This window comes from Passer montanus, unplaced genomic scaffold (genome assembly GCF_014805655.1).
Source record: "Passer montanus isolate IOZ18808 unplaced genomic scaffold, ASM1480565v1 scaffold4, whole genome shotgun sequence".
NCBI classification, from domain to species: Eukaryota; Metazoa; Chordata; class Aves; order Passeriformes; family Passeridae; genus Passer; species Passer montanus.
The window spans coordinates 8,494,636-8,509,956 of NW_024368818.1; the positions used below are offsets into that span (position 1 = coordinate 8,494,636).

A 15,321-nucleotide genomic window follows, 5' to 3' on the forward strand; every position below is an offset into this window, starting at 1 on the left:
CAAGTTTAAGGCATGAACAATAGAGAAGATGAGAGAAAAAAACTTTCTTCAGGAAGTTGACCTGGAAATGGCGCTTATCTTTTTTTTGCTTTCCTTCTCTCTCCCTCAAACCATCAATGAAAAATATCAGTAAAGTGAAATTTGGTTTTAATTTAAATACTAATTCAAAATTAATATAAAATCTATCAGATAGATCAGACTGAAAAAATCTATTTTGTTTTCCAAGCAAACCAAGAAAGTGCTTTGCCTTTGGCTTTTAAAAATATCTTCATGAGGTGTGTAATTCCAGTTAAAAATTAGACACTTTCAACTGTTATGTTGAGACATCAGTAATGCTGCTTCCTGCTGGATTTTAGGATTTTGTCTAATTGCACTCCAATGCTATGAGGGCATCCCAACCCGACACATCATGAAACAGTGAAATCAAACTTGGGTAGCCTGCACTAAGAACAAGATTCCAGGTGTTTCTCACATCAGACCAAAGGCAATATTATATTCCTCTGTCTTTCATTTAACAACCGGATGGAAATCTCTCTCTCTCTCTTTTTTTTTTTTTTTGCCTAAGGAATTGTTGGATGGAAATATCTCTCTCTCTTTTTTTTTTTTTTTTGCCTAAGGAATTGTTTGGCTATTGCAGGCTTTTATGTGCACGTTTCTACAGGAACTTAGTACAGTTCCATATTTCTTTTTTCAGTAACTTCTGGATAATACCCATGATAGTAATCTAACTCTGTAACTCCACATGAAGTTCATCAAAATCCTTTTATTTACTACCTATACAAAGAAATACCATTACAAGTAAAACATCATTAAAAGAGACTGACACATTTATCCTGATTCTTATCTTCAAGTAAAACATTAAATTTCAGTTAAAAGGGGTAATTTTAAAAATTTTATTTTATTGAATAACAGAGGCATATGAATAACAGTTTCAAAAAGATAATGAAAAAAAAGATAAAAGAAAAAATGCTGACTTTGAATTTTATCCAATATTTCTGAGCAAACCAAAAGAGATTTCAACAACTTCAAGAAAGAAATACAGTATATTACAATCTAGAGAAACAATCCAAATTAGCAGTTTGCTTAACAGTGTCATATCAAATCTTACAATATCCCACAAAGATACAGTGAAGTTCTATCAAGTAGGATTATTTAAATACATCTTAAAAAAAATAAACAAGAATTAATAAACCATTGCTTTAAAAATAGAAAAACAACTAATCTAAAGTTCTCTTTAAGTAGGTAAGAAATTAGATGCTTAAATATCTCTTAACTTCACAAGTTGATGCAGTTTCAGATCACTGATTTTTCAAAAATAAAGCAGCTCCACATTGAATCCACTGGTCTTGGTTTCCTCCACAAGGTACATCAATATTTGTCACCACACGGTCTCTCTCCACACTAGTGTACACTGGTAAAGATATGCATTCCTCTGGAGAATATGGACCATATGCATCCTGTCAACAAACAAGCACTTAGTTATCACATAAAAATACAACAAAATATGAGAAAACAATATTCTCCACTGGTATGGTATCTAAAGTTAAGATACAGCTTGGACACTGCAGCCTTGGACAAGGAAGTCTTCATTCAGGACACTAAGGAGAAGGATTGAATGAAGCAGGGACTTCAGGAAAATTGCTCTCTCCATAACTCAAACACCAGGAAGGAAATAACAGGGATGATCCTATGAACTACATAAAAAAATCTTCCTTGAGCTAAAACCCTCCCAACAATCACACGTCAAAAGTGTCTCCAAACCAGGCTAAGGGAAGTGCAGATCAGTTTCCTGCAGGGAGAAAGCTGCTCAGGAGCCCCTGTGCTGTAGTGTGGGGAGCAGCTATCCTGGCAGGCTAGAGTGTTGTGGTGTCTCTGTCCTGGCAGACCCTACTGCCCCATCCATCCCTGCAGCAAACCCTGCCCTCCTCCTGTGGCACAGCTCCTGCTGTCATCTGAGATACCTGCAAGCATCATACTGCAGGAACTACAATCCAAAAAACCTTACCCCACCCATTCCAGGCTACTTTATTGAACTGCTCCTCTCTACTACAGTTTGTAGTACAGTACTACAAACTGTACTACAAGTACAGTTTGTAGTACTGATACTCAGATATCAGTACTACAAACTGCCTTGGATGGTTTCCTCTAGGGCTTTGTATGGAGCACTGTCCATATGTGTGACCACAGAACTGAGCTCAAAGACTCCATCTAGACTTCCTACAGCACTTAATTTCAACCCACGATGTATTTAGTTACTGCAAATAGTTTCAGGGTTTGATTCAAGTGATATATATTAAGCATGTTTTCTATACCACTCAAAATGCCCCATCCTGTCAACAGGAAAATGTCAGATTTTTTACAGCACTTAATTTCAACCCATGATGTATTTAGTTACTGCAAATAGTTCAGGGCTTGATTCAACTGATATATATTAAGCATGTTTTCTATACCACTCAAAATGCCCCATCCTGTCAACAATAAAATGTCAGATTTTCAAGAACCAAATAACAAAGCAGCACACTTGTCAGAAAAGAATTTTAAATAAAAATGAGTGTCATTTTAACTCAAATCACATCAAATGTGAGTTAGTGATGCTCCAGTATTAGAAAATAACTAAAAACAGGAAAAAGGAAACATGCAAACAATAACTGTTTCAAGCACTTTGCCTTGCATGTGAAGTATATAGCCATTACTGAAGAATTTTGCTGTTCTTTTTGAAAATCAACTTCCCCTGTTTTTGGAAAACAGTGTTTCAATCCTTGCAGAAGATTTATGTGTAGCAATATTTGTATAGAGTTACTGAATAATCAGGAACTCAGCTGTTCTCAGAAGGACTGTACTTAGTCCATTTATCCCTTGGTTAACTCTTCTGAAGAAGACAAAATGCTGGCCAGACTGAGAGTAAAATGTTAATCAGAGAATTTAAATTTTGTCAAAGCTGGGAGCCAGAAGCTGGCCAGTTTGCCTTCAAAGACCCGTTTTTGGACACCTTTTAGGAACAAAAAAAAAGACACCTTTTAGGAACAAAATAACTGTTCTTGTGCCTTTCTCAATCCCACTGATGTTTTAAGGAATCACATTATTGGGGGGTTAAAGCCATTCTGCGGAAGTCTTTTTGAGTCACAAATCCTTATGTCCTTGGCTGAAGCACAGTCCAAAAGTTCCCTCTGTCAGACTGCCTCACACACAGTTCCATTCCCTTTAGTGATACCCTTCACAGCATGGGTTCTATCAGTGGATTAAAACTGGAAAGGACCTTCACAGTTTAATGAGAATAAGCATAATGTTAGTAGCTCAAAATATTCTGTTTAGAGCACTGCAGGATTTTGAGAGGGTTCTCTCAGAGAAATCCCGTAGGCTACTTTATGTTTGGTTGAAAATTACTTCAAAGCAGTACATTATACATATACTTTTGCTCAGTAGCTTTCAAAAGATGCATTTATGGAGAAAAGAAAATAAGTTCAAAACCTAAGAATTCTAAGATAATATGTTCAATTTTATGCAATCTTCTCCTAAGGAGAGATAATGAAATTAAGGGAAATGCACGATATCCAGTTCTGCTCTGGTTTCTGTGCACAGTATTTGATTATAGTCAATTTTTTACAGTGATTGTAAAACAATTCAAGGGTAGACCAATTCAGAAAAACTCTCCTTAGAGACACTTTATATTTAAAATCTGGGAAGTTGACAAGTTATGGCCTGTGTTTTATAAGAAATACATGTTTTTCCAACACGAAGATGCCAGTTGCTATTCATTTCAAATATAAGTACATTTGAAAAAGTTTAATTCATTGATTACTGAAGTATCTAATTTTTTAATTTTACAGATAAAGCTCCCTGCTGATTTCACACATAACTTTTTGATCCTACCTTTGGAGTTTGAAAAAATAGTCTTATTCAGAAAAATACTAAAAAATCTGTTTAATTTCAAACACAAGATGAATGTCTTTCAGAACAATGGGAGGACTACTTAGAATTCTCATTTAAAATGTGTTTCCATTTGGTGTTACCATGGAAAACCACACATGGAATTACCATCCTGACCATCCACCACTCAGCCAACACATTAAAATATCTGGCAATTCTGTATTTATCCCATGTACCACCTCTCAAACAAATTAGAAATCTGTTTATTTATCTGAAAAAACCAAACCCTGCAAATACTGAAAAACTGAAAAATCTTTCAGCTTTTGTGATGTTTTCTTTTTTTTGTCCTTTTAAAATTTTTTTGGTATTTTCTTGACTAACCAAGCTGGGAGCAATGGTGCAGATGGTGACTAGCATTTACTTCTGTGTTCAAAGTCTAAATTTGTTCACCTTGATCAACTCTGTAAGAGCTTTTGTGATGTTTTCTTTTTTTTTGTCCTTTTAAAATTTTTTTTGGTATTTTCTTGCCTAACCAAGCTGGGAGCAATGGTGCAGATGGTGACTAGCATTTACTTCTGTGTTCAAAGTCTAAATTTGTTCACCTCTATACTTGTAATGCTGTACTATAATATAATGCTGTATTTCTGCTGCTGGAAAAAAAAAAGAGAGAAAACTAAGCTAGAATACAGCAGTGTGTTAGCAGTGGAGCTCCTTGCACAATATCTGTCACAATACACAAAGGTCATCATAGTGGTCTAGGCTGTCTCTAGAGTCACACCTGGACAGATTTATCCCAGATATCGTCTGATGGGATAGGCTTCCTAAATGTAGGTTGGATGAATTCTGCAATAAACAATTTTTTAATGAAAAGACATGCCCTTGAATACATTCTATGTGACTTTTTGAGTTATTTATCAGCGATTGCTATGCCAGCTGGAGAGCAGAAGCAGTAACTGTTTTTACTGTTTGGATTACTTTGCTTTCATCTTAAAATCTGCAAGCATTGACATTTTTTTAAATTAGTTTAAGTAGGAGAAAGGCTTTCTTTGCTTACAGCTCACATCATATTCTCTCTTTTTTATTGCCACTGCATACTTTAATATTTAAAATGCAAAGAAAATATATACTAGAAATGAACTCCCAAACACATGTACATATTTATATGTACATGGAAAATATACTAATGTTTTGAAAAAACAAAGAAACAAAGGTATGACTGAAATAAAGCCCTTGCCTTCATCTAAGCAATATAAACTAAAGAATATTAACAAAATTACAATAAGTTTCTGTTTTAAATAATGTACCTGCTTTTCCGAGTAAAGACTGGGATTTTTATTTTGAAATGAAAGGAAAACAGGTCAGCAACATCATACTGAAAAACTACTACACAGAAAAAATCAAATTATGGGTCTTGAAAGTTTAGGGCTTTTAATAATTTAGTACCTGTGGAATCCAGGCCATGTAACAAGGGAGAACAGATGACACACTGGGAGAATCATGCAGATTTTCTGAAAGTCGATTTCCATCAAAACGACAACCTTCCAGTTGTAAGCCACTGATCTGCCATGGAAATATAAAATATTCAAACATAAATAACAGAATTAAAATGTCAATAATGATTACACTGTGCTTTAATAAACGATGAACCTTTTTATTGTGACCAAATTTTTAAATAACAGGAAATTAATTACTGTTATGTTCTTTGTGAGAATAGGAAACATGATTTAAAAGCAAGATCTGGACCATACTTCACTGTGAACTTCCTCTAATTTGGATTCACATTCTTTGAAATACTGGAGAAAAATACCTGTAAATGTCATTAATTATGAAACTGCAGTTGCCTGGCATTTCATTAATGGAATTATGATAGCAACAGCCAAGTTCACAATCATTACAATGTCGAGTAGAAGAGAAGAACAATCACTGCAATAAGCATGACTTCCTGCTTGGAAGTCTGAGCCCAGCTTTCAAAGAATGGAATGCGCAACTACACAGCTTCAGCAGAGGCAAACAAAATATGTTGAAATAATATGAGAGAAAATTTTATTTAACGAACTCAAGACTTCTTAGACAAGGATATTGGCGTTTGGCAAAAAATTAAGTAAGAATCAGAGATGCTTCTTTAAGTAACTATGCAATGCTTTATTTGCAACATGTTTCAAGTGTTTTCTTTTGATTAAGTCATTTCAGCCTCTGAATTAAAGGTTCTGTTTTTTCTTCTCTGGAGTCTTCCATAAGTTGGTGACATCTGTTCTAGATTCCTTTAAAAAATTCCAGTATTTTCTGATAGCTTTACTTTCCTCAGTACAAATATTACTAGTTTGCTAATAATAATAATAATAATAGTAATTTTGGCCTTCTGAAGTGAGAACTTGCATTTTAACAGTAATAAAAATTAATTCAGTAATAACTTTCATGCAGCTTTTCAAAAGGCTAACTATCCAGCTGCAGCAGATCTGTAACAGAAGCTACAATCTGAAAATCATCTTTCTGTTACACTATTGTACTAAAGCCTGAATTAAATTTATCATACAGAGATTGGCTTTCACCAAATGCATGGTTCATAAAGTAGTGCTGGAATTAGGAAATACAATGTTGCTGGAAATTGGACGAGTGATCACTTAAGCAAAATGGAGAAAAATGTCATTTTCTAATATATTTTCCCTTGCAAGAAATGTTGAAACATCTATCAGATTGCAAAAAGGAGTTAAAGTATGATGTCACAATGAAGATCAGTATCATAGAAGAGAAAATTGATATAATTTCCTTAGGTAATTTTAGTATGCTAAAATTACACATTTTACACCGAAATATGAAATTAAACAGTACCACAATGTGGGTTACTGTCATGCTTGAAAAGCAATGCTTTCCTCCCCAGTGTTAGCGGTTTTTCATTAATAGTATATTAATTGTAAACTAGCTAAGATTACATTTTGCATTTTTAATATCTAATTATTCTTTTGATTGTAGACAGGCATAACACTCTTCAAGAATTTGCTTCTTTAAACTCATATTTCTCTTTTAACGTTGAGCTGGGGACTCTTCCTTACAATCTGAAAGATGCAGATGTACAAGTTCTAATATGAAAAAAAATGTTATAAAATACGGCATTAAAAAAGACGTAGAACTAAGCTGTGTTTCTCCTTGGACAGACAGTGACCAGAGAAGTGACAATGTTCTTTGGAGCAATCTGTGCTTCATACAGACTAGGACTAACAGCGAAACCACCAAAGCTGCGGATAACCTGAAACAAAACAATCCCAAATGGAAAGTTCAGAGTAGACTTTCTGTCTAACTTTCACACAAATTTTAGAAAGATTCATCTCCTATGCTATTCTTTCTGTCCTTCTTGCTTTCTGCAGGGAATATTTTTAGGGATTATAGTTTAATAAATAACCACGGCAAAGTCATTGCACAAAGATTGGTATGATGAAAAGGTTTTAAAGTTTGTTGCTAGGGTGTTCAAAGGTCTGGCCATCCTGAACATCTCTGAAAGAAATTTCTACTGAAGTGGATTATCTATTGAAAAAACTTTTTACTATACTTTTCTTCTTTTGATATTGGCAGTCCCTTTAACATTACAGTTATGTAAAATACCATTTGATCTCCTGGAAAACTTCTCATGGAAACCAATGGTAGAAACTCCGTTGAAGATTAAGACCAATTTTTTACTTTCATTCAATATTAAAAGACATTAAGAAAAAAACCCCAACAATACTAGAACAATGTACTTTCCATACCATTTGGCTCAGTATGCCCATAGCCATGTTTTCATTTCTATAATAAACAGTAAAGAGAAATTACAAGTACTATGAAAGACATGAATTTCACAGCATCTGTAATATAATCATAGTATCTTTGAAACTCACCAGAGAGTAATGGCAGAAGTTGACCATAATTTTTAATTCTTACAAAGAATTTGGCAGTTCACAGCTATCAGTACTATTTTAGGTTCAAGACAGTTATTCTTACACATTACAGACTATGTTTCTTTAAAATACCTTTGTAGAAAGTGTGCTGATACCGTGGTCCAAAGCACATCTGTTTCCAGACAGATTTTCTCTTACTAATTAATGCCATAATTTTCCATTACACAATCCAAACTGCAGCAGACTTTGGGAAGCCATATTTTCACTTCACTACCTCTACAGGCCTCCATCATTAATTTATTGATATTTTGGGTTGGAGGTATATTGTAAAAAAAGATCTCTGAGGATGCCTTATAATAATATATCTGTCAGTTGCTAAGTGTATAGTTTTGATATTAATACTCATATTGTGGATTTGAGACTCTCAGTAATTTATTTTTTTTCACTATGTATATCAAGTTCTACCCAAGGTCATATTACTTACTACCCAATAAGTTTCTTACCATGTTTCTTCCTTCCTTTCTTTCATTCTTTTCTACAATACAGAAAATGGAATTCCAAAAGGAATGACTACCTGCTGTTGTACAACAGCACAATCAGTGCACAAAGCAAACAGACAAGATGTATTTGCATATCAATATGTAATTTTAGTGCAATTGCCATACATTTTCAGTACCTTCTGTTAAAGCAACCTGGAGTGATATTAAAGAAGGTGTAATTTCATACAGATTGATTCTAAGTGATATTGAGGAAGGTGTAATTTTATACAGATTGATTCTAAACCAAATATTCATCACATCCTACTAGAGAAGATCCACATCATACATCTAAACCATCACCTGAATTAACACTGATAATTTAACATCTCATTTGATAATTCATACAAGACTAAGGTGTGTTCTCGGCCTGATTGAGTGTTCCTCTGCCTACTTTGCACTTTCACTGACAGTTCTAGAAAGCTGCATGCTTCTAAGTTACAGATGATCATAGGGTGAATTATTTGTATTTTTAGGCATAGAAAGCTCAGCCATCTACAGCTGCTGAAGCTTGATGCCATTTTTAAAAATCACGGCAAGACCGAAAAAGCATTTTCATCATGATACAGATTATAAGGAGATCTTTTTTCCCTATCACAGAACAAATTCTAAGTCATCAAAACCTTTTAAAATAAAAAGTAATAAAAAATCCTGAAGAACATGTCTTCAAAACCACGCCTGACAGTTTTCCTAAGAAAGTTATATACTTTCCTAAGAAGTAAGTTTGACTATCAGGTTTAAATTTCCCCGCATTACTACTTGTGCCAGTCCCTCAACAGAGATACTCTATCAGGCTTTTAAATCTCTGTTGATTCAGGGACTTGAGGACAACTCTCCCATACCCTGAAACAGAGTCCCCCAACTGTGTGAGTACAAAATCAAGTATCTCAGTGGAGTTAACTACATAAAGAGAAATAATACCATTAGCATCAATTGAGACTGATAAACTTCAGAATAGCGTATACTATACCATGGTTCCCATAGGGGAGTCTGGTAAGTTACAATTTCTGGTTTAGGTAGGATAAAAACAAGGTCCCAGCTCTTTCACCACAGTATGTGTTTAAGGACTTATTTCTTCTGCTGACGGAATTAATTTTTTTTTTTACTTCCCACTCAGAATAGGTTCCTATTCAACAAGGTTAGCCTGAATTCTTGAAACTGCCAATACAACATTTACTTTACCAGTATTAAAATTCATACTGTTCTGGTGAACCAACCTTAATGTACAATGCAGAGGATCCTTATCAAGCAAGACACATTTTAGAGAATTAATTTTCTAAATCAATGACTCTTTTATGCCCTAGTTATAGTCTCTGCTGTGTATAGCTTTGCTAGTGGGAAAGTTCCCCTCAGTTCTCCATGAACATGAAGAAGCACTCATGGTAGGGAAGTCTAAATATTCAGCATTGCAAAGGGTTCCAAAGCCTTTCCTCTCATCAAAGATTAAAAGAAACAGTGAAAATACTAGTGATTTCCTAGTAATAGAGAATCAAGGACTATTTTTCTTACAGAGGAAAATATAATATTCAAATCAAGTGAAGAAACTTGGCAGGATTCTTATGTTTTGCTAAAAATAACTACTCACCTAGCTGCTTGTTGCATTCATGGGGCAGAGAATTTACTCTTAAACAAAATTCTATTCTGATTTTCAATCCCTCTTAGAACATGACACATTCTTGTAAAGCAATCATAGAGATTAATTTTTTTGCCCACACATGATATAGACTGCCAACAGCGTACTTTAACTAGTATTGCCAAAAATTTACCACATAAATTCTCAGACAGTAAAACATTTCAAACTTCAGTTAGAAGTTTAATAAAAACTGGAGTACTGTAACAAACCTCTTTCCTCTCATTCTTTATTTGCCAAGCAGCTCTTTCAATCTGGCAACTGTAAAACGTGATATTTTTTAATATCTGAATATACAGAGTTATATTTACTGAGTAATATGTAGGAGTTGCGGTACTTGACATTGATTTTGACATTTTTCAAATATTTTAACATGGTTTTGAAGAACTTCAAGCTCCTACAGTCTGCAGCTGATAGCTAGCCTATTAGAATGACTGGTCTGAGATGTGAGACTCAGTTTTGACTTACTGCTATGGCCTTAGAGGCCTTGGTTGAATCTATAATCAAAGACCATGTGAATTGCAAGTATATTTGTCATATACTGGGTTTATACCAAGCCCTAAAAGTTCCCTGGTTTAGTTATCTCCAAGTTCTACACCCTGTCTTCTCATGCTTGTTATGAAATGAAGCAGGCAACCATTACTCTTACTTAAATATCAAAGTTGAAGAATTTGCAAAATTACATTCTCTAATTCCAACAGGAATTAATTCAATGAAGTTCAAAAGTCTGCACTGTATATTTAGGGCAGATTGGATGATTACAGTTATCTTTACTGGCTTTACAACATATTAACATTTTAGGAATACGAAATCTTACATATTCTGTATTAATAATTTTGACACTGTTAGGAGCCAGCCCAGAACTCTAATATCTCCCACAGCCTTGTGTCTGTCTGCATTACCAGACTAGAGAAGGTGCCCTGCCACTTCTCTCTCTCCTAATGCAGCAATCTCTGCTTTAGCAGAGCTACATGGGCCCCACAGCTGCTGTTGAGTGCCCTGTGTTGGGCACAAGTGCCTCTGTGAGGATGTGGTATTAAGGGCTGTGCTCCATGCTGAACACAGAACATGGAGCTGTGCAGCATTATTTTGGGATCAACATACCTGTAGGAAGACAGCACAGAAAACTTAATTTGTCAATTCCCTAAAAAATTAAGTATAAAAAAGGTGCACAGAGACCTGTGCTGACCAAGGTGGAAGTTTTACCTGGCATGTTAAGAAGCTATATCAAACCATTTGAGGATTCATCTCTACTTTGCTGTCAAAGCAATCAGTGGTGACTCTATGGCTGGTGGCTGCAGGCTTAACTAATCATTAAAAAATTGTTGGGTTTTTATCCTACGAAAATCTAGTCATCTTATAGCTTACTTTGGTTTACTTCCTTAGTAGTCTCCTTTCAGTGATTAAAGAAATGCTAACACATGGCCTTAGACTTACAGATTTATATGTGTATTTTCTCTGGCTACCAGCCACCCATCTATCTGGACAAGAGCAAGATTTTAACTCATAAAATTGCAGCTTCCATTTTCATCTAAGAGGTGATTGAAGAGAATGGAGCAATAAGCTTTATTTTAAAATAAGAACAGTGACCAGGGAGGAGAAAAAAGATAACCGCCTTCCTTTTCTAATTGCTGTGGAATTTTGCACTGCCATTTTAGAAGCTCTATACCATTAACCAGCCTTTTTATCTCAGGTACACCAATTATCTACAGATCAGTTTTCCAGGAAGTTTATGGACAGATGACTTGGACTATACTGATACAACATCCTCAAAAAATCCTAGTAAAATACCTTACAACATCCTAGTAAAATACCTTAACTTGGAGTTTGCCTTCCTGTATTCGCCCTTTCCATGAAGCTGTAAATTTAAGACTGTCCACTGAACACTTCATTACTCTGCAATGGAAACAGACATACAGTAAATCTTACAGATGTGCAACAACAGGATATCAAACACAAAGCCAAACTCAAAGTATTTTCAATATGTACCATATGATATTAAGTCTTAGTTTGAAGAAAAATACATCTCTAACTGAAAAAAAAAACCAATAAGTATTAAAACAGGTAACAGCTATTTTACTTCAAGGCAAGAAATAAAAATAAGATGACTGATGACAGCAATTGACATAACTTTTTGGCTCTGTGTCCTCAAAATGAAATAACCATCCTCACACATAAGGAACAATGGCACATTAGCACAAATAGGCACATTATTTTTCCCTCACCTTGCAGTCTCCTGGCGTAAGGCATTGAGAAATGTGTCTGGATGAAACAGCTCAGAAAGGTCAAGGGTGTCTGACAAGAGTTTCTGTTTCTCTGCTTTTTCAACCCAATTCTAAAAGAAAGAATAAATAAAATTTAAAATAAAGAAATTCTGAAATAATTGAAATTATTACTTGATTTTTCAACATTTTGTGTTAATGTGGGTGCGTCAATTATTATGATTAATAAAAAATGTTTGCGTAAGCATACTGTAACCTCAAAGCTTAATAATAATTTATATTATTTCATAACGGTAAAAAGGAAATGAATATCCTCTTAAAATATAAAGAAAATTAGCAGTTTATGTGCAACACGACTCAACCGTTCTAAATAAACTCATGTTTCATTCTTTGTTCATTGCAGCTTACTTTGTACAGTGAAAAGTTACCATTGTATGATGAAAATTATAACTTCAACAATTTTATCATTGTTGAAACCCTATTTCACCTTTACTTACTGGGGAGTTTATGTTTTCCATCAAAATAGCTGGCATTTCTGTCTTTGCTTTAATAAGTTCAGAAAAATAACTGAATTCCTTTTGGATATGCTTTAAGATCATTTTTTTCGTATGAATGGCATATTATATTGAAGAAACACTTGATTTTCAATCTGCAGTAATAGTTTCTATAACTACTTGCCAACAGGTTTTCTAAATATTGCTCATTACTGGTAAGGTTGATGCTGCCATTTTTATTATATTAGTTGAAGATGCGAATTCACAGAATTGATTACAAGATAAAAAATGGACTCTGTTATACATGGCAGTAAATGAATCCAGTAAAGGTGGGGCAAATAACTGTCCTCAACTATCCTTACAGAGCACATGTCTCAACCTTCTTCCACTCTTCTTAGTAGCAGCTGTGAAGCCTGCTAGGAGCAGCAAGCTTGGAATTTCTCATTCCAAGCAACACCTTGTCTGCAATATGAGGAAAGAGACACACATTGAACCTTGCCATCTTTATAAAACATGCCATCTTTATAACCCTAAGAAATGCAATATAGGTTTGATTCTCAAGACATTAACAATGTCAGACAAAGAATTTGCTCTCTTCAGACAAGATATTTAGGTACCTGACTGGTTATGCAACAGTTCACACTCAAAATCCTCTTCTGAAATGTTTACAATGTATCCCTTTGGTACAATGTATTTATATGATACAATCACAGTCCTTACTATGGCACTGTAGCATGAACCTGAAGCCACTGTATAACAAACCCTACAAGTAAGCTCTTCACAGATAGACTAAGTTTCCAAGGCCAGGCTGGATGGGGCTCTGAGCAACCTGGCCTAGGGGAAGGTGTCCCTGCCCATGGCAGGGTGTTGGAACCAGATGATATTTAAGGTACATTCCAATCCAAACCATTCCGTGATTCTGCAAATACTAAGACAGAAACTAATCAGAGAATAAGATTCCACATGCTATCACAGAAAGGAGAGAGACAAGTCCCACTCCTTTCTAGATACCAGCTCCCAGGAAATGATAAAATTGCTGTAGTCACTGAATAAAAAATCTTGGAAGTTATACTCTCATCACACAATGTACCTTCCAAGCACCTATATCATGTTTTAAAATTACTTTATTGTATTGTTTGAACTGCTGACAGATTAATAATTCCATAGAACCATTTTGGAAATTACAAAATCATAAAAAATGCAAGTAGATAACACTCAGTAAGTTTTATTTAATTTTGGCAACGTGTCACACACATCTCCATAATGTTTCCACCATGTTCAAGCCTTTAATCAGTTTTTTGGTTTTTTTATCTGCCACATCCCTGATTATGAGCCCTCAAACCAAATGATTATGAATTAGTTCAGAGATTTCTGCTTTCCATTTTCATTAGGTAAATGTACACAGTTAATGACTCTTGTCTGCATGATTCTTTTAATGACTTTATATAACTTTATGAAACTTACGACTTCAATTTCTTTTATCATATAGCAGTAAATGTATTCTGATTAGGAGAGGTTTTGTAAATTGTTTTGTGTAATAGAAGTAGGCATCACTTCAACTTGTAATTAATATAATCATTATATTGCTGTCATCAAATAAACTTTTAATGTAACTGCTAAAGAGAAACACTGTCAGGAACACAGATGTTTATATTCCACCCAATTAAAAGACCAGTATGGGTAATATTAACTCTGAACTCATATAATTAGTAGCACTAGGATGTACACAATAACAAAAACTTTCATTAGATGACAAAAACAAAATTGTAATGTCTTGTACTGCTCCATATAAAGCTGAATATGTAGCTCATTTACATCCATTTAAATAAATCATTTTAGATGCAATCAAATGTATTTCACAACCCAATTGTAAAAAGTATCCTTATATTTATTTTAGTCCTATAAGATCACATGACAGCCTATTAGGGAAATGCTACAGTCTCAAAAGACACGACTCCATTAACAGATCATTTGTCACTGGTAGTGCCACTGCCACAAGGCTGGAAGAGATTGGGTGTTGATGGGAAGGAAGTTTAAGCTAAGCTGTAGAAAGACTGAAGTGATGTTTCTTGAAAGGGAGAAATCCCTCCCCCATCCAAAATCTGATAGAAACATGTGTTGACTGCATTTGTCAAAGTGATGAAAAGTTGTTTGACTCCTTATTCATCTTGGATGGCCATGCAGCATTTCAGTCAGAAGGGCTTTCTTCCATCACCAACTCTTACATAACTATATAACTATTGTACCAACAACGTGGTCTACGAGTCCGAATATCTAAACCCTGAAAATATGTTTATTCCAAAATGTAAGAAAAATCTATCATCCACTCTTCTGTGCAATTGTTTATTTCAAAATTTCATTATTCCAATATTTTCTGAATATTTCTTATTACACTATAAATATAACAACCTGTTATATTTAATATGTGATAGATTAATTTAGAAAATCATTATTATAAATATAATATCAACACTTATCAGTGATACCCAAAATGCTTGCAAAGCAATTCCTGGCAGGATATTTCAAAACTTCCATTAATGTGGGGTTCTGTTTGCTATCATAAAAACATTTTCTTTTCTTTTTTTCCCCTTACAAAAACAAGTCTAATAGCATGGTCTCAGGTAGTTAAAATAATATTTTTTCATGCATTTTAAGATCCAATAAACATCTATTCCACTTTCAGAGAGAAGCCTTTCTTATCAT

The 15,321-nt window shown here is 34.4% G+C and overlaps 1 protein-coding gene across 2 annotated transcripts in view; it reads right to left on the reverse strand.

The window, feature by feature from the left end:
• Window positions 1–743: 743 nt before the first annotated feature.
• DYNC2H1 (dynein cytoplasmic 2 heavy chain 1) overlaps window positions 744–15,321 on the reverse strand; it is a 145,427-nt gene continuing 130,849 nt past the window's right edge. Inside the window, exons 86-89 of one of the 2 annotated variants that reach the window (XM_039718294.1) lie at window positions 12,128–12,237; window positions 11,717–11,798; window positions 5,311–5,427; window positions 744–1,457 (exon numbers count right to left, since the gene is read on the reverse strand). In XM_039718294.1, coding sequence (XP_039574228.1) covers window positions 1,299–1,457; window positions 5,311–5,427; window positions 11,717–11,798; window positions 12,128–12,237 — 468 coding nt within the window. In that variant the 3' untranslated portion in view covers window positions 744–1,298. The remainder of the gene's footprint in view (window positions 1,458–5,310; window positions 5,428–11,716; window positions 11,799–12,127; window positions 12,238–15,321) is intronic. The other variant, XM_039718295.1, reaches the window with a different exon arrangement.